Raw genomic sequence first — 27,794 nt, 5'->3', positions numbered from 1 at the left:
GGTAGGCGGAGCCTAGGAGGGATCATGTGACCAGCTTTGCTGGGCTCTTTGCCATTTCCTGTTGGGGAAGAGAATATCCCACAAGTAAGGATGACGCCGTGGACCGGACACACCTATGTTGGAGAAAATAGCGATGCTCATCACAAACGAAAGTTAAGTAGACCGGAACAATATCTATAGAAGGAAATACTATTCAAGTTTTCTTTGAACTGACAAGATTATAAAATGCAGGATTCCTCTGGATGCATGAAGGGTGAGAGGAACTAAATGTAATTTGGCTGCTTATCAATGCGCTGTAACCTTGCCATAGAGGCAGAAACAAAGGGCTTCTGGGAAAAACAATGTTGCTTAGATGGAAGCTTACTACATACAAGTGCAGCTTAAGTCAACCTTGCATGTTTCTCTAGGGACAGTTGTCCCATGCGCATATCAAGACTGAAATATGAAGGAACTACTCGTGCCATTTCTGTCTAACTATTTACAGACTTTTATTGAAAATTGGTCAAAATAATTTGCTCATAAGGAAGTAATATTGATTGCTATATAGCTTGACAGGATTATTGCCAATTTTCTATGATGATGCCCAATGCCCTTCTCGGTACCAGCATCACATATATGTGATATTTTGTTGATATTACACACAGTGAAAGAATTCATAAAGCAGTGGAATATGGTTCTTGCATTTGAATTAGGACTCTATGGTTCAAATGACCATTGGAAGGTGACATCAGGAATTCTAATTTCCGTATCCCAAAAAAATCTTTATGGTGAAATTACTGATGTGAGTTAAAAATGTACCCAGTACAAAGCAATTATCAAATGAAAATGAAGTTGCAGCATTCTATTATCTATCACTGGCAATAGAGCAATAATTTATTCAACAGAGCAGAAGTATCAATGTCATAAGTGCTCTGCCCCTAAAATATACTCCAATTCTATTGTTTTAAAAAGTAAAAGATACGAAAAGTCAGACACACAGCCTGATAATCAGAGTTCAATCTTAGTTGTGCTTAAGAATCTGTGGCATGGCACTATCATAAGGAGGATGTGGCTTGCATTAATAAAAGTAATAGAGATCAATATTTTAATATGATCTTAAGTATTATTTTAATATCATCATAGTTGCTTAATAGGATATATTATCTGCTGAGAAGCAAGACTGATCTCATGTGTACACGAACAAAGGAAAAAAGACCAAAGAAACAGTGATTCAAGTACAAAACTTAGCAAGCTACCAGTATTATATAAACCATTTCTTTATATTACCCTTAATTAATATGATGTCCCACTATTAACTAGTAAAACTCAATATTCCAGGGCAATGTGATTTTTGTTAAAAATAATTTTCATTTAAACAGAAATAGAAACATTACAAGTGTCATGTTAATTAGATTAAAAGTTCCTTTAAGCGCTCTGTGCCAGTAAAAGAAAATAAATGGTCGTCCAAAGTGGATTTGGATTTCTAACTTCAAGAAGTGATTTGATGCGTCTTTTCCAAACAGAACATACTGAACCAACCAATGTATGGATAACAATGACAGGTTATGTAAACAATAATATATAGCCAAAACAAGAGAATTCTTCAATGCTTCAAGGTTAGAAAATACAATGACTTTGTAGACCCTAGCAAAATATCACATTTTATAAATCCCTATTTTTATTTTTTTCTGTGTGACACGCTATTTGTGCCTGAGTAGGTCAACAATGCAATGTGTTGCTGGCCGCTACAGCTGCTGCACAGCATACATAAAAGACCAGGCAGTTCCAACTTTGCACACTAAACATCATTGTAGCTCTACACTTTCAAGCGTTCTGCATCTCCTTGCCAATCTTGTAGCTGAGAATTTTGTTCCAGTCGATCTTGGTACGAGTTACTGGCAGCTGTCGGCGTAAGGCTTTGAAAGTGGTGTCTGACATGGTCTGGTAGTTCTCACTTATGGCGGTCTGCAGAGATAAACAGAAAAGGCTTTAGCCAAGACTCTTGGGTCTTCTGTTTGGCAACTTAAAGGACCAGTAAATACAGTAGATTTGCATAATCAACAAACACATGATAAAAAGACAATTCAATAGCACTTAGATTGAACTTTGTATGTAGATATTTTTAAGACAAATTTTAAAGTTATATCTATTTCCTCCACTCCTGAATCATGTGACAGCTATCAGCCAATCACAAATGCATATACGTATGTTCTGTGAAGTCTTGCACATGCCCAGTAGGAGCTGGTGATGCAAAAAGTGTACATATAAAATGACTGTGCACATTTTGTTAATGGAAGTAAATTGGAAAGTTGCTGCTCTATCTGAATCATTAAAGTTTAATTTTAACTTGAGTGTCCCTTTAAGACATTCAAAAACATCAATCCCCAGTAATAAGCCATAACAAGCATTAAAGTGACAGTCTACACTACAATAGTTATTGTTTATAACTATTATAATGCCTTTACTACATTTCCCAGCTTTGCACAACCAACATTGATATATTAATATACTTATCATTTAAACCTCTAAATTTCTGCCTGTTTTTAAGCCACTAAAGGCAGCCTCTTAATCACATGCTTTTTTTATTTACTTTTCACAACAGAAGACTGCTAGTTCATGTGGGCCATATAGATAACATTGTGAACACGCCTAAGGAGTTATTTAAGATTTAGCAAAACACAGTACTAAATGCAAGTCAATAGATAATAAAAACATTTTAAGCTTTTCTCAAAATGTGACTATAATTAAAAATAATAAAGTCTCACCTGGTAGGAATTTTCTGCCTGCTCTATAATTCTCACAAACTCCTTGGCAGTTTGAGCTTCACCCTGCAAAAGAAACAGTGACAATTTCATTCAACAGCATATTGTCAATGACACTTATACCATTAAAAATTGTATCATAACTATTTTCTGCCCTATGACATTATATGTGTGATCTATTGCAGTCTGTATATCCCTAGTTAAAGTGAAAGTAAATCCTAGCGTTTTACAAACGCTAGGATTGACTTTTGAAACAAATAAAAGGGGACTTTCATTCATGAAGTATAAGATACTTCATGTAGAAAGCTCCTTCATTTGTTTTAATTGATCGCCGTTTTTAGCTGCTACAGCAGCACACTGCTAAAAAAATTTTTTGCTAAGAGGTGACGTTTTCACCTCTTAGCCAATAGCCGTGCGGTAAATACGGCTCCCATGGGCGCCAAGCCGGATTTAACGCACGGATATTGGCTAAGAGGTGGAAACGTCACCTCTTAGCAAAAAAATTTTTTAGCCTTGGGCTGCTGTAGCAGCTAAAAATGGCGATCAGTTAAAGGGACAGTCTACACCAGAATTTTTATAGTTTTAAAAGATAGATAATCCCTTTATTACCCATTTCCCAGTTTTGCATAACTAACACTTATAATAATATACTTTTAACCTCTGTGATTATCTTGTATCTAAGCCTCTGCAAACTGCCCCTTTTTTCAGTTCTTTTGACAGACTTGCAGTCTAGCCAATCAGTGCCTGCTCCCAGATAACTTCTCGTGCACGAGCACAGTGTTATCTATATGAAATACGTGAACTAACACCCTCTAGTGGTGAAAAACTGTTAAAATGCAATCTGAAAGAGGTGGGCTTCAAGGTCTAAGAAATTAGCATATGAACCTCCTAGGTTAAGCTTTCAACTAAGAATACCAAGAGAACAAAGCAAAATTGGTGATAAAAGTAAATTGGAAAATGGTTTAAAATTACATGCTCTATCTGAATCATAAGTTTATTTTGGCCTAGACTGTCCCTTTAAAACAAATAAAGGAGCTTTCTACATGAAGTATCTTATACTTCATGAATGAAAGTCCCCTTTATTTGTTTCAAAAGTCAATCCTAGCGTTTGTAAAACGCTAGGATTTACTTTCACTTTAACTAGGGATATACAGACTGCAATAGATCACACATATAATGTCATAGGAGATGTAAGAATGTTTAAACAATACATACTTATGTTTCAGTCTTAATCAAGTGCGTTGGAACTTGATATAAAGGATTCCATTAACTGAAGGGCCTGAAAACCCTAATAGCTTAGGGAAATTAACATATATACATATCACAGGGGGGAAACATGCTGGCAAAGTTACAGTCTATTGTGTAATATAATAAACATAGCATAAAGCACAAAATATAACAGAAGCATTATGTGGAATAAACAGGTTGAAACATATGGCAGACAGTCAATTTACAAAAATCGCTCATCAGGGCAAACTGCATATAGTACTTAGGGAGTTATCTCTCTAATTTTCATGCTAGTTAGGAGACATTTCAATATAACAATCTGGCATTTTTCCTTTCTATACTTATCAGCAACTTTTAAAGTTAAGATGACCCTGATATGGCCGTTATGTAAATGAAAGACTGTGCTAAAATTATCATAAAAATTGCTGCCTGCAAAAAGGTAGTTAAAGCATCAATCGCAGTATGTTAGCCTCCATGTTCCTAAGCTTAATAAAACTTAATTGGCTATGTGTAGCTATACATATATACACACATCTAACCTACACAAGTATATAAAGGCAGTGACCATCGGCACCATCTGCATAATAAAAACCAAGTAAAGAGTAAATTATAATAACCTTATATATGTCATATTTACACATATGAAATCTACGGAGGGTTCAGGTCGCTAGACAGTCATTGCCAAGACAGTAATCGTTGATTTCTATACCCCGGTCTGCTTTGATATCGTATCTTGTCCGGGGAACGCAGGCAGCTAAATGTCCCTTTCTTTGTGGTTTATCCGATTCCTCTTCTTCGAAGAGATGTCCCTGGACTGACATATCATGGGGTTGAAGATCCCCAATAAAAGGCAAGGAGCCGATCACTAGCTCTAGTCAGTGGAGTATTTTTAATCCAGAGGAGCGACTCTTTGCATCATGTAGTCTTTTATGAGGTTCTATCTGTCCTTCAACAGGGTTAATCTGGGCAATAAGATCTGGTGCGTGTGTCGGTATCTTTACTAGCCCGTCATGGATCCCCTGGGTAACCTTGTCATTTTCAGGTATTTTCTCGCGGCTCGTTGGATGTGCTGGACTCCCGTTCACTGAATTTTGAAGATCTATCGCTGTGACATTGCTCACGGTGCTGTGTATATAGACTGCGGCCGTCTCTGCAGCGACAGCCGCTTCCATATTATATTAGTCCGGTGTCTCCTCCAGTGTGCTGTCAGGTTTGGAGCAGGGTTTAGGTAAAGCCCGGTCTATTGCAAGGCCGCCACTGCCGACTCTACTGTTCCAGTTCTTTAGGGCTGAGGATATTTTGCATAACCAACACAGTTATATTAATATACTTTTAACCTCTGTGATTACCTTGTATCTAAGCCTCTTTTGACAGCCCCCTGATCACATGACTGTAGGGCTGCAACTAACAATTATTTTCATAATCGATTAATCGGCCGATTATTTTTTCGATAAATCGACTAATCGGATAAAAAATAAATATTTTTTCCTAGAATTAAAGTAAAATCCACATACTGAGTGTTATAAATATAAACTTCAGACTAAAACTTTACAACTTTACATTAAAACTGTTGGTCCAATTTTTTAAGCAGCAGAACAAATTTTTATAACTAAGCAAAACAAAACCACAAACTGTTTGAAAAGAGGTAGAACGAGTAAGAGGTAGAGTACCACTGTTTATCACATTCTGTTGTTCACTCTTTCAGAAATTTTGCATTGAAATGAAAAAATGTCAACATGTTCACGTGCTCCTAGCTGAGGCTGGCTCTCTTTTTGCAGCTACAGTGCCTGCAGCAGAGAAGAGGCGCTCAGATGGTGTTGATTTGCCTGGGATGCATAGGAAGGGTTTTGCCAATTTCACCAAGGTGGGCTATTTAACTTTGCTAGTTATCTTGAATATCTATATGCAATGGTAAACAACCAGCTATAAGGTTAGGGGAAAACATATATAGTCCACTCTTAAAATAACAGATCTATACTTAGAGGTTGAATTTGGTACATATTCCAATTAATTAAAAATATAAAAAAAAAAAAAAAAAAAAGGCAAAAGGGCTAAGGGCTAAAGACGATTATCCATATTAAAATTTTGTGAGATATTAGTAGTTTATACAGTAAAATACAAATGTAAATAACTGGTCGTTGTAGGACATTTTAAAGTATTTTATTTAAAGTAATATAGTCTAGTCAAGATTAAACTTTCATGATTCAGATAGAGCATGCAATTTTAAGCAATGTTCTAATTTACTCCTATTATAAATTTTTCTTCGCTCTCTTGCTATCTTTATTTTAATGTAAGCTTAGGAGCCAGCCCATGATTGGTTCAGCACCTGGGTAGCGCTAGCGGATTGGTGGCTACGATTAGACACCAATCAGAAAGTGCTACCCGGGTGCTAAACCAAAAGTGTGCCGGCTCCTATGCTTACATTCCTACTTTTTCAAATAAAGATAGCAAGAGAACAAAGAAAAAATGATAATAGTAGTAAATTAGAAAGTTGCTTAAAATTGCCTGCTCTATCTGAATCATGAAAGTTTAATTTTGACTAGACTATTTCTTTAATCCAAATACACAATTATCAGAAAGTTCTCTACTATTCACAAACTCCTGCTGTGTAAGATTATTCATGGAAATGTAAATTCAGGGTAGCCAACATACACTTATCTATATGCAATCGTTTAGCTTTTTTTTATATATAAAAAAAAATATATGGCTACTTACGCACCAGATATTACAATTTAAATAGCACAAGCAAATTAAAACCACCTTTTCTATGAATTTTGGTCTCTACTTTTATCCTTTTGCATGACTGCCACCTACTGGCCAACAGTGACTATGCTAAATAGAAAACCATTTGCCTACAAAAGGAGTGAACACTAAGGTATTTATAACAGACATTTATTTTAAAGCCACCTATAAGAAGAAATTGATAATCAAAGGAATAACTAAGCTATTAAAACATGCATGCAACTACAAGTGGCATACAGAAGCAATTGGATGCCAAGCTGCATGTGTACGTTAAATATACGCAGAGGATATTGAAGCGATGCAGAGGTATCATTCAATGTACAAGTGCCTAGCGTTCACACCCAACACATGCAGATAGATATAACCTACACAATTGTGTGTGATTGTAAGCAACCTCACTAAGCCTTTAAGCCTCAATCTAACATCCTACCAATCCGTATAAAAGGCTCCTCCTTTAGACTAGACCTTGCTGGTTTATTGAAGAATTTGAACTATAAACGGTGCTACTTTTTATCCTAGCCGTAACTTAACTTGATCTCTGTTCTATTCAAGTGTTACTTTGGGGACTTTCCTCCTTGGTTACCTGATCCTTGTCATCCTGCTGTTCCACTCGGATCGTAATTCCCATTACTTTGCCTCTACGCTTTTACCACAGCAGTTCCTACTCCCACTGACTGTCAGCATCTCACAGCCGAAGCCCTGACGTCATCAGCTACGGACAGAACGCTGTCTGCACTTTGTAGTCACATCTAGCAAACATTCAGTAGTGGTTCAGCCGTGGCAGCTTAGCTGGTCTTCCCTGCTCTTATGGATCCAGAAGAAGCTTGTCTATGCCAACTTTGGCACTTCCCTTCACAAACTACTAAGGAGCCAGATAACATTTTCTAATACTTTGCCATAGTTGACTGTTTACTGTCTCAGATCTACTGTGATAGCATGATCAATCTTTTGGCTAGATTAAGACAGTTAGGCAACCTATGCTTCAGCTCATTTTAGGTTTGCCAAACTGTCACATCCACATAAAAGTACTAAATTACCTCTGTATATTTCTGTTTTCCTGAGTTTTCAGCATAAATATTCATAACTTATCAGAAGTGGAAATAGCTCTGTTATAAAGTAATTTAGATTTCTTTCATGTAATTAGCAAGAGTCCATGAGCTAGTGACGTATGGGATATACATTCCTACCAGGAGGGGCAAAGTTTCCCAAACCTTAAAATGCCTATAAATACACCCCTCACCACACCCACAATTCAGTTTTACAAACTTTGCCTCCCATGGAGGTGATGAAGTAAGTTTGTGCTAGATTCTTACTTTCTTTGGATATGGTAAGAGTTTTTGAAATTCTATGTTGAAGCTATTCAGATTTCAGATAGACTTCTAGTCTATTTTTTATCTTTTCTGGTTTTAGGAAGGTCAAAAGGCTTCTGCCATTTATTTGGCATCTTGCTTAAACTTTTGATTCATCATGCTTATTTGGAGTCGGGTGGATTCCCGCCTCAGAGGATTACGGCTCATTCTACTAGGTAAGTTTCTACTTCCTGGGCTTTTTAAGAATGAAGCTTCTGTTCATCAGATTTGCAAAGCAATGACTTGGTCTTCTTTGCATACTTTTACTAAATTCTACCATTTTGATGTTTTCTCTTCTTTAGAAGCAGTTTTGGTAGAATGGTACTTCAGGCAGCTGTTTCAGTTTGATTCTTCTGCTTATGTTTTCAGTTTTTTTCATTATAAAAATCGAAACTTTTTTGATTTGGGTAGTGGATTAATTTTTCAGCGGAATTGGCTGTCTTTATTTTATCCCTCCCTCTCTAGTGACTCTTACGTGGAAGTTCCACATCTTGGGTATTTGCTATCCCATACGTCACTAGCTCATGGACTCTTGCTAATTACATGAAAGAAAACATAATTTATGTAAGAACTTACCTGATAAATTCATTTCTTTCATATTAGCAAGAGTCCATGAGGCCCACCCTTTTTTGTGGTGGTTATGATTTTTTTGTATAAAGCACAATTATTCCAATTCCTTATTTTTTGATGCTTTCGCTCCTTTCTTATCACCCCACTTCTTGGCTATTCGTTAAACTGAATTGTGGGTGTGGTGAGGGGTGTATTTATAGGCATTTTAAGGTTTGGGAAACTTTGCCCCTCCTGGTAGGAATGTATATCCCATACGTCACTAGCTCATGGACTCTTGCTAATATGAAAGAAATGAATTTATCAGGTAAGTTCTTACATAAATTATGTTTTTTACTGCGATGTTCAAATTCTTTTTATTTATTTGTTTGTTTACTTTGCAACATCAATGCATACGTTTAAATACAGCATACTAACATGTTAATCTCTATCTCAAATTAATCAAACGTAATAGATAAGATGTTTGGAATATTAAACTAATAAAAACATAATTTATGCTTACCTGATAAATTCCTTTCTTCTGTTGTGTGATCAGTCCACGGGTCATCATTACTTCTGGGATATAACTCCTCCCCAACAGGAAATGCAAGAGGATTCACCCAGCAGAGCTGCATATAGCTCCTCCCCTCTACGTCAGTCCCAGTCATTCGACCAAGAATCAACGAGAAAGGAGTAACCAAGGGTGAAGTGGTGACTGGAGTATAATTTAAAAGATATTTACCTGCCTTAAAACAGGGCGGGCCGTGGACTGATCACACAACAGAAGAAAGGAATTTATCAGGTAAGCATAAATTATGTTTTCTTCTGTTATGTGTGATCAGTCCACGGGTCATCATTACTTCTGGGATACCAATACCAAAGCAAAAGTACACGGATGACGGGAGGGATAGGCAGGCTCATTATACAGAAGGAACCACTGCCTGAAGAACCTTTCTCCCAAAAATAGCCTCCGAAGAAGCAAAAGTGTCAAATTTGTAAAATTTGGAAAAAGTATGAAGCGAAGACCAAGTTGCAGCCTTGCAAATCTGTTCAACAGAGGCCTCATTCTTAAAGGCCCAAGTGGAAGCCACAGCTCTAGTGGAGTGAGCTGTAATTCTTTCAGGAGGCTGCTGTCCAGCATTCTCATAGGCTAAACGTATTATGCTACGAAGCCAAAAAGAGAGAGAGGTAGCAGAAGCTTTTTGACCTCTCCTCTGTCCAGAGTAAACGACAAACAAGGAAGAAGTTTGGCGAAAATCTTTAGTTGCCTGCAAGTAGAACTTGAGGGCACGAACTACATCCAGATTGTGTAAAAGACGTTCCTTCTTTGAAGAAGGATTTGGACACAAGGATGGGACAACAATCTCTTGATTGATGTTCCTGTTAGTGACTACCTTAGGTAAGAACCCAGGTTTAGTACGCAGAACTACCTTGTCTGAGTGAAAAATCAGATAAGGGGAATCACAATGTAAGGCTGATAACTCAGAGACTCTTCGAGCCGAGGAAATAGCCATTAAAAACAGAACTTTCCAAGATAACATTTTTATATCAATGGAATGAAGGGGTTCAAACGGAACACCCTGTAAAACGTTAAGAACTAAGTTTAAACTCCATGGTGGAGCAACAGCTTTAAACACAGGCTTGATCCTAGCTAAAGCCTGACAAAAGGACTGGACGTCTGGATTTTCTGACAGACGTCTGTGTAACAAGATGGACAGAGCTGAAATCTGTCCCTTTAATGAACTAGCTGATAAACCCTTTTCTAAACCTTCTTGTAGAAAAGACAATATCCTAGCGATCCTAACCTTACTCCAGGAGTAACCTTTGGATTCGCACCAGTATAGGTATTTCCGCCATATTTTATGGTAAATCCTTCTGGTAACAGGCTTCCTAGCCTGAATCAGGGTATCAATAACCGACTCAGAAAAACCACGTTTTGATAAAATCAAGCGTTCAATTTCCAAGCAGTCAGCTTCAGAGAAGTTAGATTTTGATGTTTGAATGGACCCTGTATCAGAAGGTCCTGTCTTAGAGGTAGAGACCAAGGCGGACAGGATGACATGTCCACTAGATCTGCATACCAAGTCCTGCGTGGCCAAGCAGGTGCTATTAGAATTACTGATGCTCTCTCCTGTTTGATTTTGGCAATCAATCGAGGAAGCAGCGGGAAGGGTGGAAACACATAAGCCATCCTGAAGTTCCAAGGTGCTGTCAAAGCATCTATCAGAACTGCTCCCGGATCCCTGGATCTGGACCCGTAGCGAGGAAGTTTGGCGTTCTGGCGAGACGCCATGAGATCTATCTCTGGTTTGCCCCAACGTCGAAGTATTTGGGCAAAGACCTCCGGATGAAGTTCCCACTCCCCCGGATGAAGAGTCTGGCGACTCAAGAAATCCGCCTCCCAGTTCTCCACTCCCGGGATGTGGATTGCTGACAGGTGGCAAGAGTGAGACTCTGCCCAGCGAATTATCTTTGATACTTCCATCATTGCTAGGGAGCTTCTTGTCCCTCCCTGATGGTTGATGTAAGCTACAGTCGTGATGTTGTCCGACTGAAACCTGATGAACCCCCGAGTTATTAACTGGGGCCAAGCCAGAAGGGCATTGAGAACTGCTCTCAATTCCAGAATGTTTATTGGAAGGAGACTCTCCTCCTGATTCCATAGTCCCTGAGCCTTCAGAGAATTCCAGACAGCGCCCCAACCTAGTAGGCTGGCGTCTGTTGTTACAATTGTCCAGTCTGGCCTGCTGAATGGCATCCCCCTGGACAGGTGTGGCCGATGAAGCCACCATAGAAGAGAATTTCTGGTCTCTTGATTCAGATTCAGAGTAGGGGACAAATCTGAGTAATCCCCATTCCACTGACTTAGCATGCATAATTGCAGCGGTCTGAGGTGTAGGCGTGCAAAAGGTACTATGTCCATTGCCGCTACCATTAAGCCGATCACCTCCATGCATTGAGCTACTGACGGGTGTTGAATGGAATGAAGGACGCGGCATGCATTTTGAAGTTTTGTTAACCTGTCTTCTGTCAGGTAAATCTTCATTTCTACAGAATCTATAAGAGTCCCCAAGAATGGAACTCTTGTGAGAGGAAAGAGAGAACTCTTCTTTTCGTTCACTTTCCATCCATGCGACCTTAGAAATGCCAGAACTAACTCTGTATGAGACTTGGCAGTTTGAAAGCTTGAAGCTTGTATTAGAATGTCGTCTAGGTACGGAGCTACCGAAATCCCTCGCGGTCTTAGTACCGCTAGAAGGGCACCCAGAACCTTTGTGAAGATTCTTGGAGCCGTAGCCAATCCGAATGGAAGAGCTACAAACTGGTAGTGCCTGTCTAAGAAGGCAAACCTTAGATACCGGTGATGATCTTTGTGGATCGGTATGTGAAGGTAAGCATCCTTTAAATCCACTGTGGTCATGTACTGACCCTCTTGGATCATGGGTAAGATTGTCCGAATAGTTTCCATTTTGAACGATGGAACTCTTAGGAATTTGTTTAGAGTCTTTAAATCTAAGATTGGCCTGAAAGTTCCCTCTTTTTTGGGAACCACAAACAGGTTTGAGTAGAACCCTTGTCCTTGTTCCGACCACGGAACCGGATGGATCACTCCCATTGTTAACAGATCTTGTACGCAGCGTAGAAACGCTTCTTTCTTTATCTGGTTTGTTGACAACCTTGACAGATGAAATCTCCCTCTTGGGGGAGATAATTTGAAGTCTAGAAGGTATCCCTGAGATATGATCTCTAGTGCCCAGGGATCCTGAACATCTCTTGCCCAGGCCTGGGCGAAGAGAGAGAGTCTGCCCCCTACTAGATCCGGTCCCGGATCGGGGGCTCTCGGTTCATGCTGTCTTTGGGGCAGCAGCAGGTTTCCTGGCCTGCTTGCTTTTGTTCCAGGACTGGTTAGGCTTCCAGCCTTGCCTGTAACGAGCAACAGCTCCCTCCTGTTTTGGTGCAGTGGAGGTTGATGCTGCTCCTGTTTTGAAATTCCGAAAGGGACGAAAATTAGACTGTCTAGCCTTAGCTTTGGCCTTGTCTTGAGGTAGGGCGTGGCCCTTACCTCCCGTAATGTCAGCGATAATTTCTTTCAAACCGGGCCCGAATAAGGACTGCCCCTTGAAAGGTATATTAAGTAATTTGGACTTAGAAGTAACATCAGCTGACCAGGATTTTAGCCACAGTGCCCTGCGTGCCTGTATGGCGAATCCTGAGTTCTTAGCCGTAAGTTTGGTTAAATGTACTACGGCCTCCGAAATGAAAGAATTAGCTAGTTTAAGGACTCTAAGCCTGTCCGTAATGTCGTCTAGCGTAGAGGAACTAAGGTTCTCTTCAAGCGACTCAATCCAAAATGCTGCCGCAGCCGTAATCGGCGCGATACATGCAAGGGGTTGTAATATAAAACCTTGTTGAACAAACATTTTCTTAAGGTAACCCTCTAATTTTTTATCCATTGGATCTGAGAAAGCACAGCTATCCTCCACCGGGATAGTGGTACGCTTAGCTAAAGTAGAAACTGCTCCCTCCACCTTGGGGACCGTTTGCCATAAGTCCCGAGTGGTGGCGTCTATTGGAAATATCTTTCTAAATATTGGAGGGGGTGAGAACGGCACACCGGGTCTATCCCACTCCTTAGTAACAATTTCAGTTAGTCTCTTAGGTATAGGAAAAACGTCAGTACTCGCCGGTACCGCAAAGTATTTATCCAACCTACACAGTTTCTCTGGTATTGCAACAGTGTTACAATCGTTGAGAGCTGCTAAGACCTCCCCTAGTAGTACACGGAGGTTCTCCAATTTAAATTTAAAATTTGAAATATCTGAGTCCAATCTGTTTGGATCAGAACCGTCACCCACAGAATGAAGCTCTCCGTCCTCATGCTCTGCGAGCTGTGACGCAGTATCAGACATGGCCCTAGCATTGTCAGCGCACTCTGTTCTCACCCCAGAGTGATCACGCTTGCCTCTTAGTTCAGGTAATTTAGACAAAACTTCAGTCATAACAGTAGCCATATCTTGTAATGTTATCTGTAATGGCCGCCCAGATGTACTAGGCGCCAAAATATCACGCACCTCCCGGGCGGGAGATGCAGGTACTGTCGCGTGAGGCGAGTTAGTCGGCATAACTCTCCCCTCGCTGTTTGGTGAAATTTGTTCACATTGTACAGATTGACTTTTATTTAAAGTAGCATCAATACAGTTAGTACATAAATTTCTATTGGGCTCCACCTTGGCATTGGAACAAATGACACAGATATCTTCCTCTGAGTCAGACATGTTTAACACACTAGCAAAAAAACTTACAACTTGGTTATAATCTTTTTTAGCAAAAAAACGCACTGTGCCTCAAAGAGGTACTAACGATTAAATGACAGTTGAAATAATGAACTGAAAAACAGTTATTGCATCAAACTTTAAAACAACACAACTTTTAGCAAAGGTTTGTTCCCATTAGTAAAAAACAACACTAATTAAATTTGTACATAAGAAAACAAAACAACGTTTTTTATACACAGTCACTATAAGAATTCTCACAGCTCTGCTGAGAGAATTTACCTCCCTTCAAAGAAGTTTGAAGACCCCTGAGATCTGTCAGAGATGAACCGGATCATGCAGGAAATATAAAAGTAGCTGACTGGAATTTTTTGATGCGTAGCAAAGAGCGCCAAAAACGGCCCCTCCCTCTCCCACACAGCAGTGAAGAGAAACGAAACTGTCACAATTAAAGCAAAAAACTGCCAAGTGGAAAATAATGCCCAAATATTTATTCACACAGTACCTCAGCAATGTAAACGATTCTACATTCCAGCAAAAACGTTTAACATGAGAATAGTTATTAAAAGGATTAGTGACCTTTAACACAGTAGTTCCGGTGAAATACCATCCCCAGAATACTGAAGTGTATACATACATGTCATTTTAACGGTATGGCAGGCTTTTCTCATCAATTCCATTCAGAAAATAAAAACTGCCACATACCTCAATGCAGATTCATCTGCCCGCTGTCCCCTGATCTGAAGCCTTTACCTCCCTCAGATGGTCGAGAACAGCAATATGATCTTAACGACTCCGGTTAAAATCATAGTAAAAAATCTCTGTCAGATTCTTCCTCAAACTCTGCCAGAGAAGTAATAACACGCTCCGGTGCTATTTTAAAATAACAAACTTTTGATTGAAGTCATAAAAACTAAGTATAATCACCATAGTCCTCTCACACATCCTATCTAGTCGTTGGGTGCAAGAGAATGACTGGGACTGACGTAGAGGGGAGGAGCTATATGCAGCTCTGCTGGGTGAATCCTCTTGCATTTCCTGTTGGGGAGGAGTTATATCCCAGAAGTAATGATGACCCGTGGACTGATCACACATAACAGAAGAAAAGGCAATTTAACCTCCTAACAAAAAGGTACGTGAAATAACTGTGTCAAGTACTGTATATTTATACTCACAGAAATTGTTATGGATTCCTGCACATCTTTGTGGCTAACAAGCTGAACATTACCATCTTCATAGTAATGAACCTACAATTGAGGAAAAAAAAGGCTTAGCTCACAAACAGTTTTAGTCGGCCGTTTTGAAGTGAGAGAGAATAATCTTTTAATAAACTTTGTTGTTATTTCCGGGACATGTGTAAGAGGAGTAATATGCTATTAAACAACACTATTAATGTTCGCATTTCCATATTTTGAACTTTTAATTAAAGGGATATTAAACAGAAAATAAATGCTCGATTTAATAATGTATTTAAGGCAAAAAAGCCTAATAATATGTTAAATATTGAAGAAATAATTGTAAAGAATTGCAAAGCTTACAATTGTAAGAGTTACATTACAGGAAAAGGGGACACAAATAATAAAAGTAAACATATAGCAAACATTATGTTTACAAACCATTTAATGAACCTTTAATGCAAGGATAAATTAAGGTATGTTCTATATTCTCTAGCTCCAGTTTTGTTTAATACCAATTTTTAACTTAGATTAGTGGACTGAAATAAAGATTGATTGAATCACTGATATGGGAACCTTTAATTTTTCACACCTTAATTTACAGAACACGCAAATAAAAATGCGTTTCTTCTCTGGTAATCTTATCAGACGTAAGAAAATGTCAGGTTTACATTTAAAAAGGACAGTGTTCTCTAAAATTGTTTTCACTTAATGTATTTTCACGGACTTGTTATACCAGTAGCAGAGTATAAAATATATCACAAATTGCTTCTTTATAGTAATTTTTGTACATGAAATAGACAAGTTTGTTCTTTGAAACCACAACTTATTAAAATGGGTTGAGCTTGCAGTGAAATCAGATATTTTATCACTTACTGTACACACACAAGCTTCTTTATATTATCTCTGTCTGTATATCAAATCCCGTTACTTAGAGAGAACAATTGAAAATTAACAGCTTTTCTACTTAACACCTTATAAAAATCATTAAAACTAAATGTTTTCTTATGAATTAAAATCAAGTAATCGCTGTTGTCTGCTTTGTTCAGCTTATCCCAAACTGTTATAAAAGATTGCTTTGAAGTTGAATGCTAATAAGGTGCTTGGTTTTCCAATGCATGGTGCCATATTGTAACGTAGGTTACACTGGGGCACAGCAGTCATGTGACTCAATGCAGAGTCACATGACACACGGCATATCTCCCTATAATGTATGCATATAGGAAGCACAGCTGCAGCACTCACTGTTATTTAGACAGAGCTTGTGCTGTAGTTTATGTTAAGAATCTGTCACTGAAATACATTTTATTAACATGCTTTCTATGTAAAAAAAAAAAAGTTTACTGTTCAAACTTTACCATTCTTTAACATTCCTAAACAGTGTGAAAGCACGTCACTCTGCGGGGTTATAAATGTACATAAGCTCCGGTCTGAAGAGGGAGTGGGGAGAGAGGGAGGGGGGGGGGGGGGAAGACTCCAGTCCGTGGAAGAAAACAGGCTGAATAACTCATGCTGCATATACTTTTACCTGGAGATTTTTTCAACACAATTTTTAGTTTTATTTTCATACATATGCATATATACAGTAATATATGTATATATGTAATGCAGATGTATGAAAATAAAACTAAAAATTGTATTGAACAAATCTCCAGGTAAAAGTATATGCAGCATGAGTTATTCAGCCTGTTTTCTTCCACCGACTGGAGTCTCTCTCCCCTCTCCCGACAGTTGCTTTTGTACATTTAAAACTCCGCCGGGTGACGTGCTTTCACACTGTTTAGGAATGTTAAAGAGTGGTAACGTTTTAAAAGTAAACTTTTACATAGAAAGCATGTTAATAAAATGTATTTCAGTAACAGATTCTTAAACTGCAGCACAAGCTCTGTCTACATAATTGAGTGCTGCAGCTGTGCTTCCTATATGTATACATTATAGGAAGATATGAAGTGTGTGTCATGTGACTCCTGTGCTGTTAAAATATGGCTGCATACATAGCTGCATCAAGCCCTGGTTAAATATTCTAATAGAAACAATTTCCTAGAAATGTTTGCGGTAAGCTGAACTTCCAGCATAAAGAGCTGTACTCTGTTTTTTATTACTCAGTAGAAGTTAGTTTCAATGATTTTAAGCAGTCAAGTGTTTAATGTCCCTTTAAGTATAGAAACTTTTTGTATAGGTAGGGATACCATAGGCAAAACCAGCTATTTCAAATGCTGTTGTAAAGATAGGGAACTATTTGTAAACAATTTAATAAACTCCAGCAAATAGAATGGATCATTAGCATCAAATTAAAGGGGAGTACCACACAGGAAAGGATCTAAGTGCAGTTCAAGTGATTTCACATAAAAGTATTTAATGCAAAAGCCGAATACACACTCGCACTAAAAAACCCATAATAAGCCGAATACAAACTCGCACTAAAAAAACCTTACTAAGAGGTATCTACAATCGTTCATCAAACATATGGTACCGGGATGTATAAGGAGTCCTTCCAAGGGGACGACAGTGGTCTCTCAATCCAGGTATCCTGTTGATCTGTCCCAGGTGCACTCACTCGCACTAAGGATCCTATGTTTAAAATCTTTCTCCTGGTTTCCAAGTGCAAATGAGCAACAGTCCCAAATCAATTGGCTCCACCACTTGTAAAATGTCTCGGCAATATAATGATACAAAACTAAAAAGCCCAATATAATAGGCTACAAAATTATCAATCTCTCTCACACGGAGACGCTATGGCTTGAGGTCGTGGCCTTAAGCATTTCGCAGGTCCAATCCGGCTTTGTCAGAGGCGTGCCCACCAGCCGACCAATCCCTCTTAAAGGAATAGGAAAGTCAAAATTATACTTGCATGATTCCGACAGAGCATGTAATTTTAAGACACTGTTAAATTAACTTCTATTTTTAAATGTGCTTTGTTCGCTTGGTATCCCTTGTTGAAAAAGAATATGCACATATCCTACACTAGTAGGAGCTGCTGCAAATTGGTTACGTCATTGAAGGGGACACTTTCGTATCCAATACTACTAAAAAGGAATATAAAATAAAATACAGTTTAAATTGTGATTCTACCCACGTAGTTTACCTTATGACCTGCAGGGGATGTAATATCCAATACTTGGGTAAAACTAAGAAACGCCTCAGAGACAGAGTACTAGAGCACATAAGGGACAAGGGATAAGAGTTTTCACTCCAGTTGCCAAACATTTTAAAAATGAACATATGGTTGATTCATCCCTAGCTAGTTTACAACCCATTCATCATGTATTTTTTTCTAAAAGGGGTAGCGATAGGAAGTACTTTCTGAGTAAAAAGGAGGTTAAGTGGATATTTTTTCTTAACACGAGATCTCCATCAGGTCTTAATATTGAGGCAGATGTTAACCTATTTGTGTAGTTTTTCCAGAGTCTCTTTTTTTCAGCTTAAGTTTATTTATTTTGGATATGTCTCTGTGTATAATGGAGAAACGTGCTATTAGGTCTGGGCATATTACCTGTCCTATTTGAGCCCATATAGGTTGTCGGAAAAGGGTAATACAATACTAAGTTCTAGCTATTAGCATATTGCTTAGTACCTGTTTTAGTACATATCTGGGAAAAAAAATCTCTAAACATTGAATTATATGCCATCTGTCTGTGTTCAACATGTCAGTCTATGAAAGGGTTAATATATATCAAGGATATTAAGCTTATTGCTATCATGTGTAATTAAGTAATTATGTCCCTTTAAATAGGCTGAAGGCAGACTTACTAGGTAAGCAGTGATCAAGTGCGGTGGTCCCGCATGAAACGTGACTGCTGTTTGCTGCCTTTTTTGACCATTCTTCTGGTACCTTAGAATGGTCTTATATCTTTTGTCCTTTTTTTGTTTTTAGTGCACTTTTTTTCAATAAATATTTTTGTCTGCATACACTTGTTGGAGCATTCTTCTCTCCGTTAGCCGGAACCATCGTGAGTACTGCTGCTAATTGGTGCCTGCACACATTTGTCTTTTGCGATTGGCTGACTAGATGTGTTCATCTTGCTGCCAGTAATGCAATGCTGTTCTTTTAGCAAAGGATAACAAAAGAACGAAGAAAATTTGATAATGGTAGTAAATGGGAAAGTTGTTTAAAATTGTATGTTCTATCCAAATCATGAAAGCAAATTGAGGTTTCCTGTCCCTTTAATATACACCAAACAAGGACTGGACAGGCCCCTTAGTCATAGCGTCACATTTAATATACATAGTTCATTCACATATTGTTATATACTCCGGCAATACGGTGTTCATGCCACTCCCCCTCAAGTTGTACAACTTTTGGGGAATCCCTTCGTTCTAAGTCTCGCCTGCCAACATGATGCCGCCAGATCAATACCCTTCTTTTAAAATCGTGAACTCTCCTGCATTCACAAAACAGGGATACTAAAGACACTTCTTGCTTTCAAACATTCCCAGAGTATCCCTCCTCTCATGATCACTTAAAACATTAATGCTTCTCTCACATTTTTCTTTAGTGATATCCTTACACGCAAACCTGTCAAGTCCTACATACTTTTTATTGCCCATGATTTAACTGAGAAATTTCCTCCCCAACTACCCTAAGGGGACACACATCTCCCTCCTTTCTATAGGTGTTACCCCTTGGGGTAGCTGGGGAGCAAATTTCTCAGTTTCTCAGCTTTTTAGTTTTGTATCATATTGCAGAGTCTTTTCACAAGTGGCGGAGTGAATTGATTTGAGACTGGAAACTGGGAGAAAGACTTTAAACATAGAATCCTTAGTAAGAGTGAGTGCACCTTGTAAGGATTGGCAGGATATATGGATTGAGAGACCGCTGTCGTCCCATTGGAAGGACTCCTTGTACATCTTGTTACCATATGTTTGATGTAGGATTGTAGCATACCTTGGCTCTTAATAAAGATTTTTTTAGTGTGGGTGTGTATTCGGCTTTTGCATTAAATGCTTTTATCACTTCCTTTCCAGTGTAGCGCTTCTCCTTGCTTGTCTATCAGAATTGATGTCTACGAGCTACAGTGAGGAGGATTGTGTAAAGTATTGCCTCCTGGAGGCTATACAAACTGATTACACTATAAACCTTAGCGCTCTAGAACAGGCACGCACATGTCAGTAAAATTTGTCTGTTGTGTATTATTTATTTAATTACCTGGATCTTTAGGACTCCCACCAACTGAGGAGAAGACTGTGAGATGGTAAATTTCCACTCAGACCGCCAACGTCCATTCCTAGCAAAAGCCAAACATAAATACATTTTAGGTTCCCAGTCAATTTTGGTTCATAGTTGTAAAAAATAAAATATATAATGCTAAAGAACTTGTAAAAAAGAAATTATATAATGCTAAAGATCAACCTATCTACTTCAGCTAACCATCCACAGCTAGGAGGCTGACATCTCAGAGCTTCTTCATTTAGAAACCAACATATTAAATGGACACTAAAGCCAAACATTTTCTTTCTTTATTTAGATAAAGCACACAATGTAAGAAAAAAAAAAACAATCCAATTTACTTATCACATTTACTTATCAAATTGTGCTCAATCATTTTTAAATGCATACTTTCTGAGACACCAGCACCTAAGGAGCATGTATACGAGTTCACAGTGTATACGTATATATGATTCTGATTTGCTGATGACTGTCACATGATACAGGGGGCTGGCAAATGGAAGTAATTTCAAATTGCTTTCGCCTTATCTTTTTACTATGCATTTGTTGATTATGCAATTATACTGTAGTTAATGGTCCTTTAACAACTCAAAACTCTTCCTATAGTTTTCTAAAGTTCACAATTAATTTTGCAAACTGACGTTCACCAGGAGCATGTTATGAACTTTCTTATTTACACAATATAACTTATAAATAAAGGCATGTTTTAAGGAAACACCACTGCTTTTTTATTAAAAGTTCTATAATAAAATTAAATAAAATCAGGCATATTATGGCATATATACAGCTAATGGTAACTTCACTAGGTGTGTAACGGATATGAATGTAAAAGTACTGGGTATATAGAGTAATTCTAATGGTAAAATATAATAGAAAAAAACAAAAATGTATGCTTACCTGATAAATTTATTTCCGGATATGGTGAGTCCATAACGTCCCCAATTACTGTTGGGAATATCACTCCTGGCCAGCAGGAGGCGGCAAAGAGCACCACAGCCAAGTATCACTCCCCTTCACACAAACCCCAGTCAATCCACCGAAGGTAAATTGAGAAAAAGGAGTAAGACAAGGTGTAGAGGTGCCTGAGGTTAGTCCAAAAACTGTCTTAAATAAAAAAGGTGGGGCCGTGGACTCACCATATCCGTAAATAAATTTATCAGGTAAGCATAAATTTTGTTTTCTTTCCTAAGATATGGTGAGTCCACGATGTCCTCAATTACTGTTGGGAATCAATACCCAAGCTAGAGTACACAGAGGACTAGGGAGGGACAAGACAGGTAGACCTAAACAGAAGGTACCACCGCTTGATGAACCTTTCTCCCAAAACAAGCCTTAGCCGAGGCAAAAGTATCTAATTTGGAAAAAGTATGCAGAGAAGACCAAGTTGCCGCCTCGCAAACCTGTTCCACAGAAGCTTCATTTTTGAAAGCCCAAGAAGAGACAGCCCTAGTAGAGTAAGCTGTAATTCTCTCAGGAGACTGCTGTCCGGCAGACTCATGGGCCAAACGTATTATACTTCTCAACCAGTGAGAAAGAGAAGTAGCAGTAGCTTTCTGACCCTTACGTTTAACAGAGAAAAAAACAGGGCAGAAGACTGGCGAAAATCCTTAGTCGCCTGAAGGAAGAATTTTAGAGCATGCATAACATCCAGGTTGTGCAACAAACGTTCCTTATAAGAAGAAGGATTAGGACATAGAGAAGGAACTACAATTTCCTGATTAATATTTCTATCCAAAACAACTTTAGGAAGGAAACCAAACTTAGTACGAAGCACCGCCTTATCGGCATGAAAGATAAGATAAGGCGAATCACACTGCAAAGCCGAGAGTTGCGACACTCTCCGAGCAGAAGAAATGGCAATAAGAAACAAAACCTTCCAGGATAACTTTTTATCTATGGAATGCAAAGGCTCAAACAGAGCCTGCTGCAAAACTCTAAGAACAAGGTTAAGGCTCAAAGGAGGAGCAACGGACTTAAACTCAGGTCCGATTCTGACCAGGGCCTGACAAAAGGATTGCACATCTGGCACATCCACCAAACGCTAATGTAGCAAAATAGATCAGGCAGAAATCCGACCCTTCAGGGTACTGACCGACAAACCCTTCTCCAGACCTTCCTGGAGAAAAGACAAAATTCTAGGAATCCTGACCCTACTCCAAGAGAAGCCCTTGGATTCACACCAATAAAGATATTTACGCCATATCTTATGGTAAATCTTCCTAGTAACAGGCTTGCGAGCCTGAATCATGGTCTCAATGACAGACTCAGAAAACCCACGCTTAAAAAGGTACGCATATCCTTCGGGTATATGGTTGTCATGAACTGACCCTCTTGCACTAAAGGAAGAATGGAACGGATTGTCTCCATCTTAAAGGACTGTACTCTAAGAAACTTGTTTAGACACTTCAGGTCTAGAATAGGTCGGAAAGTTCCATCTTTTTTGGGAAGCACAAACAGGATTGGAATAGAAACCTAGACCCTGTTCCTGTACCAGAACAGGAACTACCACTCCCAGGGAGGAAAGATCCTGTTTAGGGATCCAGGACATCTCATACCCATGCTAGGGAAAATTGTTAAAGTCTGCCCCCACTTGATCCGCTCCTGGATCAGGGCAAACCCTTCATGCTGATTTAGCGTCAGCTGAGGGTTTCTTTGATTGCTTCCTCTTGTTCCAAGACTGATTGGGTTTCCAAGAAGGCTTGGAATGTTCCTGCTTGGAAGAGGGAGGGGAAGGCTTACCTCTGAAGTTACGAAAGGAATGAAAATTACTCAGACGTCCTTTCGTCCTATTCTTCTTATCTTGCGGAAGAAAAAATCCTTTACCACCTGTGATATCAGAAATAATCTCCGCCAGCCCAGGTCCAAACAAGGTCTTCCCCTTGTAAGGAATCGCCAAACGCTTGGACTTAGATGAAACGTCCACTGACCAAGACTTCAGCCACAAGGCTCTGCGCGCTAATACATCAAAACCATCTTTTTAAAGACAGGAAAAAAGGAATCCCAGGTCTCTCCCATTCCTGTGCAATAGTTTCCGTAGCACGGTCTGGCACGGAAAACACCTCCACAGAGGCAGGAACATCGAATGACTAATTAAGTGTCCTAGATTTCCTAGGGTTGACAACTACAGGGGTATCTGAGTCATCCAAGGTAGCCAAAACCTCCTTTAACAAGACACGGATGTGTTTAAGCTTAAATCTGAAGGATACAACTTCAACATCAGATGAAGGAATTACACTGTCTGAATCTGAGATTTCACCCTCAGGAGGCTACCGACGTATCTTCCTCTTCAGACTTATGAGAAAGAGCAACCTGGGTAGCCCGAACCTAAATCAAAAACCTTTCTATCTGAATCTCTAAATTTCCTCTTGCGTTTTCCCTGTAGCATGGGAATAGCAGCTAATGCCACAGATACCGCAAAAGATACCTGGGCAGCAATTTCTGCTTGCAAATAGACTCCTCCAGGAAATTGAGAGGAACTGCAGAAAAATGCTTGCAAATTAACAGGGAAAGAACGAAGCAGTAAATACGATCCAGACTCTACACCTCAGCTATAGCCGAGACGCCTACCTGCCTCTTCTGACCAACGGAGTCACAACTGCGAAGCAATAATAAAAATACAACCGTTCCGGTCTCTGCCGACAGGAAATCACGCATGATCAAGCATGCGATTACCATTAAAAACCGCCTCTCAAACAGATCCGCCTCCCTCACTAAAATATTGCTTGTCTTCTTAGCGACTGAGGCGGAGCAAAGTGAGGAAAAGCAAGTCAGCATGGTCTGACCCTCGCAACTGCACCTTCTAGGCACACTAACATTCATTGAATCATAGGTACATTTGTCCCAGACCAATTAACCCCTGAGCCACCAAATGGAAATAAACATAATAAAACTTAAATTTCCTTCTCTTGTCACAGTCCAAGTGCCTGCACACTTCCTGAACTCAGGATTGTTGTCCCAATATACATGCAGTTTACAAATTAACCCTTCAATGCCAGAGACTCTTCCAAAAATATAAAATATGGCACTTACCTGCACCTCTAGCTGTCCGGCAGGAGGACAGCTTACCCGACATGAGAGGAAGCCACTTCTCACAGAGACCTGTAGAAAGAAGAAAGGACAGAGTAAACCTACTCTGGCTTTCTATATAGGGGCAGCAACACGTTAGGAAAACGAAGCGAGGCCCACCCCACAACTGCTTAAAAGCCACCACTGCCCTACTGAAGAGACTAACATGGAGTACGGCTAAACCCAATCTTGAAAAGAAAGATCAGAGTAAACCTACTCTGGGCTTTCAAAATAACAAAATCTTGATTAAATCTTCTTCAGACACCAAAACTTCACCTTGCACCGAAGGCAAAGAGAATGACTGGGGTTTGTGTGAAGAGGAGTGATACTCAACAGCTTGGCTGTGGTGCACTTTGCCTCCTCCTGCTGACCAGTAGTGATATTCCCAAGAGTAATTGAGGAAGCCGTGGTCTCGCCATATCTTAGGAAAGAAAAAGCTTTTGCTAACACACATACAAAAAAAGTTTGGAAAACACTAAATCGATTATATTTATACCAAAAATTCTTGGGCTGAAACTGGTGGCTCTCAATGCAAGCAATAATGGTTTGCTGTCCATCTATTGTCTTCCCGTAGACCTACAAGAAAAGACAAAATAAATAAAAATGTAAGAGTCAACTACAACAAAAAATGAAGCATTAGAATGTCCTTTTTATCTCAGGACATAGAGCTGTTTGGCAGAGAAGATGAAATCAAGTTTGAAAATAAGTAATAATGTCAGACCATGTACAAATCTCAGAAACCTACTCCCAAATATACAAATGATTGTTTTTACATTACTCCATAGATACACTTGTTTGTGCAGCAATTCTCAACCAAGACGTCACAAAGTGCAACTGAGAGTGTCAAAAAGTTCGGACAGAAAGTCTCAAGTTTGTTCATATGGTATCTTATCAAGATCAATGACCAGAAAATGAAGAGAATAAAAGGAACATTAAACACTAAATAAATCATTGCTTGAATGATGTGTTCAAAGCAAAGATTAGCCTGAGAATAATTTGTACATGTATTTTTGATAACGATATATTAGTTGTTTAATTATTGAAAAAAATAAGGATAAAGTTATAGTCCACAAAGCAGTGGGCACCACCATATTGTAACTTAGGTAACCCTTTCTGCTGACGCCAATTAGGAATGGGTATAAATGGCTTACTAGGGTGTGCAACCAATGGCTGTGTGGAATACAGCTGTGTCTGCACTTCCATGTGTAACATGCATTGGAAAGCCCACAATATTCAGAAATTAAATTACAGAAAAGGAAAACACAATAAATAATCAAAGTATGTTACAAAGTAGTTTTACTACATGTAATTAAACAATTTATATTAATATCTAGAGGTGTTTAATGTCCCTTTTAAGAAGTGAAAGTGTGTAAGAAGAATTTGGCCAAAAAACAAAACCAAAAAAATCTTAGATCATAGGCGCTAATGAAAGCTTAAAATAGATTGTGATAAAGTGTACGTGTAAAATAACAAATAATGTGAAATAATACTATAAAACAGTGTGGTGTGTAAAGCCAAACTTGGCTTGAAAAAAGTGATCAAGGAAATATAGTGTGCAGAATCTGCATATATTTAATATTGATAAAAAATAATATGAGAATATTGAGCAATACAAATGTAGAGCAATACAAATGTACAAAAATATATACAAAGTGTCATATGTGTCGATAAGGCGCAGAAACAAAGTGTAGTATACATTGGCAACAATAAGAACAATAAATTGATACGTTACAAATATTGATAAGTCAACACTTGTAAACACATGAACAGTATTAATGGATAAAAAAAAAAAACAGTTAAAACACGATATGAAGCACAATAAAAAACAATTAAAAAACAATATAAAAGAACAGATGATATCCAGACGCAATTGGGGTGGATTGACTAGACAAGCCCAACAATAAGTTGTCACAAGATGAGGCTGGAATGAGATAAGGAACCGGATCAGACGGCAGAAAAGGCACCAAATAAAGGTTTTCACTTTTACTTACACCGGAGCCGGTGTCAAGGCGTGTGGGTCTCCTCTCTCTGGCGAATCCTCAGACAATGACAACACCCCCTTGGATACGGCGTTCCAATAAAGCGATGGAATAGGAGCGAGAATAGGACCGTTACGCCCACTTTTTCTAGCCAGATCAGATCGCTATATTAGCTTTAAATAGTCAGCAGTTCAGTACAGCGGGAGCTTGATCAAGACCGATTATGGGTTGAAACGCGTTGCTCTATTCCCTTGAAGTGTTTTGTCCCTCCAGGGCCTCCGTAGAGACTGACTTCGGCTCCCCATCAGCAAAGAAAAAACGATTTGGATGAATATCTCGCTCCTATTCCATCGCCATATTGGAACGCCATATCCAAGGGGGTGTTGTCATTGTCGGAGGATTCGCCAGAGAGAGGAGACCCACACGCCTTGACACCGGTGAAAGTAAAAGTGAAAACCTTTATTTGGTGCCTTTTCTGCCGTCTGATCCGGTTCCTTATCTCATTCCAGCCTTATCTTGTGACAACTTATTGTTGGGCTTGTCGAGTCAATCCACCCCAATTGCGTCTGGATATCATCTGTTCTTTTATATTGTTTTTTAATTGTTTTTAATTGTGCTTCATATCGTGTTTTAACTGTTTTTTTATCCATTAATACTGTTCATGTTTACAAGTGTTGACTTATCGATACTTGTATCAATTTATTGTTCTTATTGTTGCCAATGTATACTACACTTTGTTTCTGCGCCTGATCAACGCATATGACACTTTGTATATATTTTTGTACATTTGTATTGCTCTACATTTGTATTGCTCAATATTCTCATATTTTTTATCAATATTAAATATATGCAGATTCTGCACACTATATTTCCTTGATCACTTTTTTCAAGCCAAGTTTGGCTTTACACACCACACTGTTTTTTAGTATTATTTCACATTATTTGTTATTTTACACGTACACTTTATCACAATCTATTTTAAGCTTTCATTAGCGCCTATGATCTAAGATTTTTTTGGTTTTGTTTTTTGGCCAAATTCTTCTTACACAATTTCACAATCACTTAGAGGCTGAGGAGCCCTCTTATTTCTCATAGGTTTAATAGGGTTTCACAGCGCAGTAACCACTATTTGTTTTGCCTTTTAAGAAGTACAGGCAGAACAATGGAACACACTTATTTCAATTTAAATATATACTGTGCATAAAAAGCATGCACACTTACTTATTTAGAGACGGCAATGGCTGTGAAACCTCTCAGCGTTTATTTCCAGCCTCTCTAAATCTGAATGATTTAATGTTTTTAGGTTTCCTTATTGTTACACCCAATACACCAACCGTTTACTAATAAATGAATATATTTTATCCACTGTATCCAATTTAATTAATTACAGAAGATTCTTGGCTTTGAGCCGGTAAATTTTAGAGTAACAGCAATATCAAAAGAAAACAAATACTGACAACAAATAAAGTGAGTGAAGCAGTAAATAGGTTTGCTGGCTATGGTATAAGGGGTTGACACTAGGGATAAAAT

At 38.7% G+C, this 27,794-nt stretch overlaps 1 protein-coding gene across 1 annotated transcript in view; it reads right to left on the bottom strand.

Annotated features, from left to right (window-relative positions):
- Positions 1-1,082: 1,082 nt before the first annotated feature.
- Positions 1,083-27,794, bottom strand: part of LOC128653398 (F-actin-capping protein subunit alpha-1) — an 83,379-nt gene continuing 56,667 nt past the window's right edge. Inside the window, exons 6-10 of the mRNA XM_053706649.1 lie at positions 24,782-24,861; positions 20,200-20,278; positions 15,054-15,125; positions 2,745-2,807; positions 1,083-1,944 (exon numbers count right to left, since the gene is read on the bottom strand). Of these exons, the coding sequence (XP_053562624.1) occupies positions 1,804-1,944; positions 2,745-2,807; positions 15,054-15,125; positions 20,200-20,278; positions 24,782-24,861 (435 nt within the window). The 3' untranslated portion in view covers positions 1,083-1,803. The remainder of the gene's footprint in view (positions 1,945-2,744; positions 2,808-15,053; positions 15,126-20,199; positions 20,279-24,781; positions 24,862-27,794) is intronic.

Source organism: Bombina bombina, chromosome 3 (genome assembly GCF_027579735.1).
Source record: "Bombina bombina isolate aBomBom1 chromosome 3, aBomBom1.pri, whole genome shotgun sequence".
Taxonomy (NCBI): domain Eukaryota; kingdom Metazoa; phylum Chordata; class Amphibia; order Anura; family Bombinatoridae; genus Bombina; species Bombina bombina.
The sequence above is the reverse complement of the archived record's forward strand: the minus strand, read 5'-3'. Positions and strand labels throughout refer to the sequence as shown.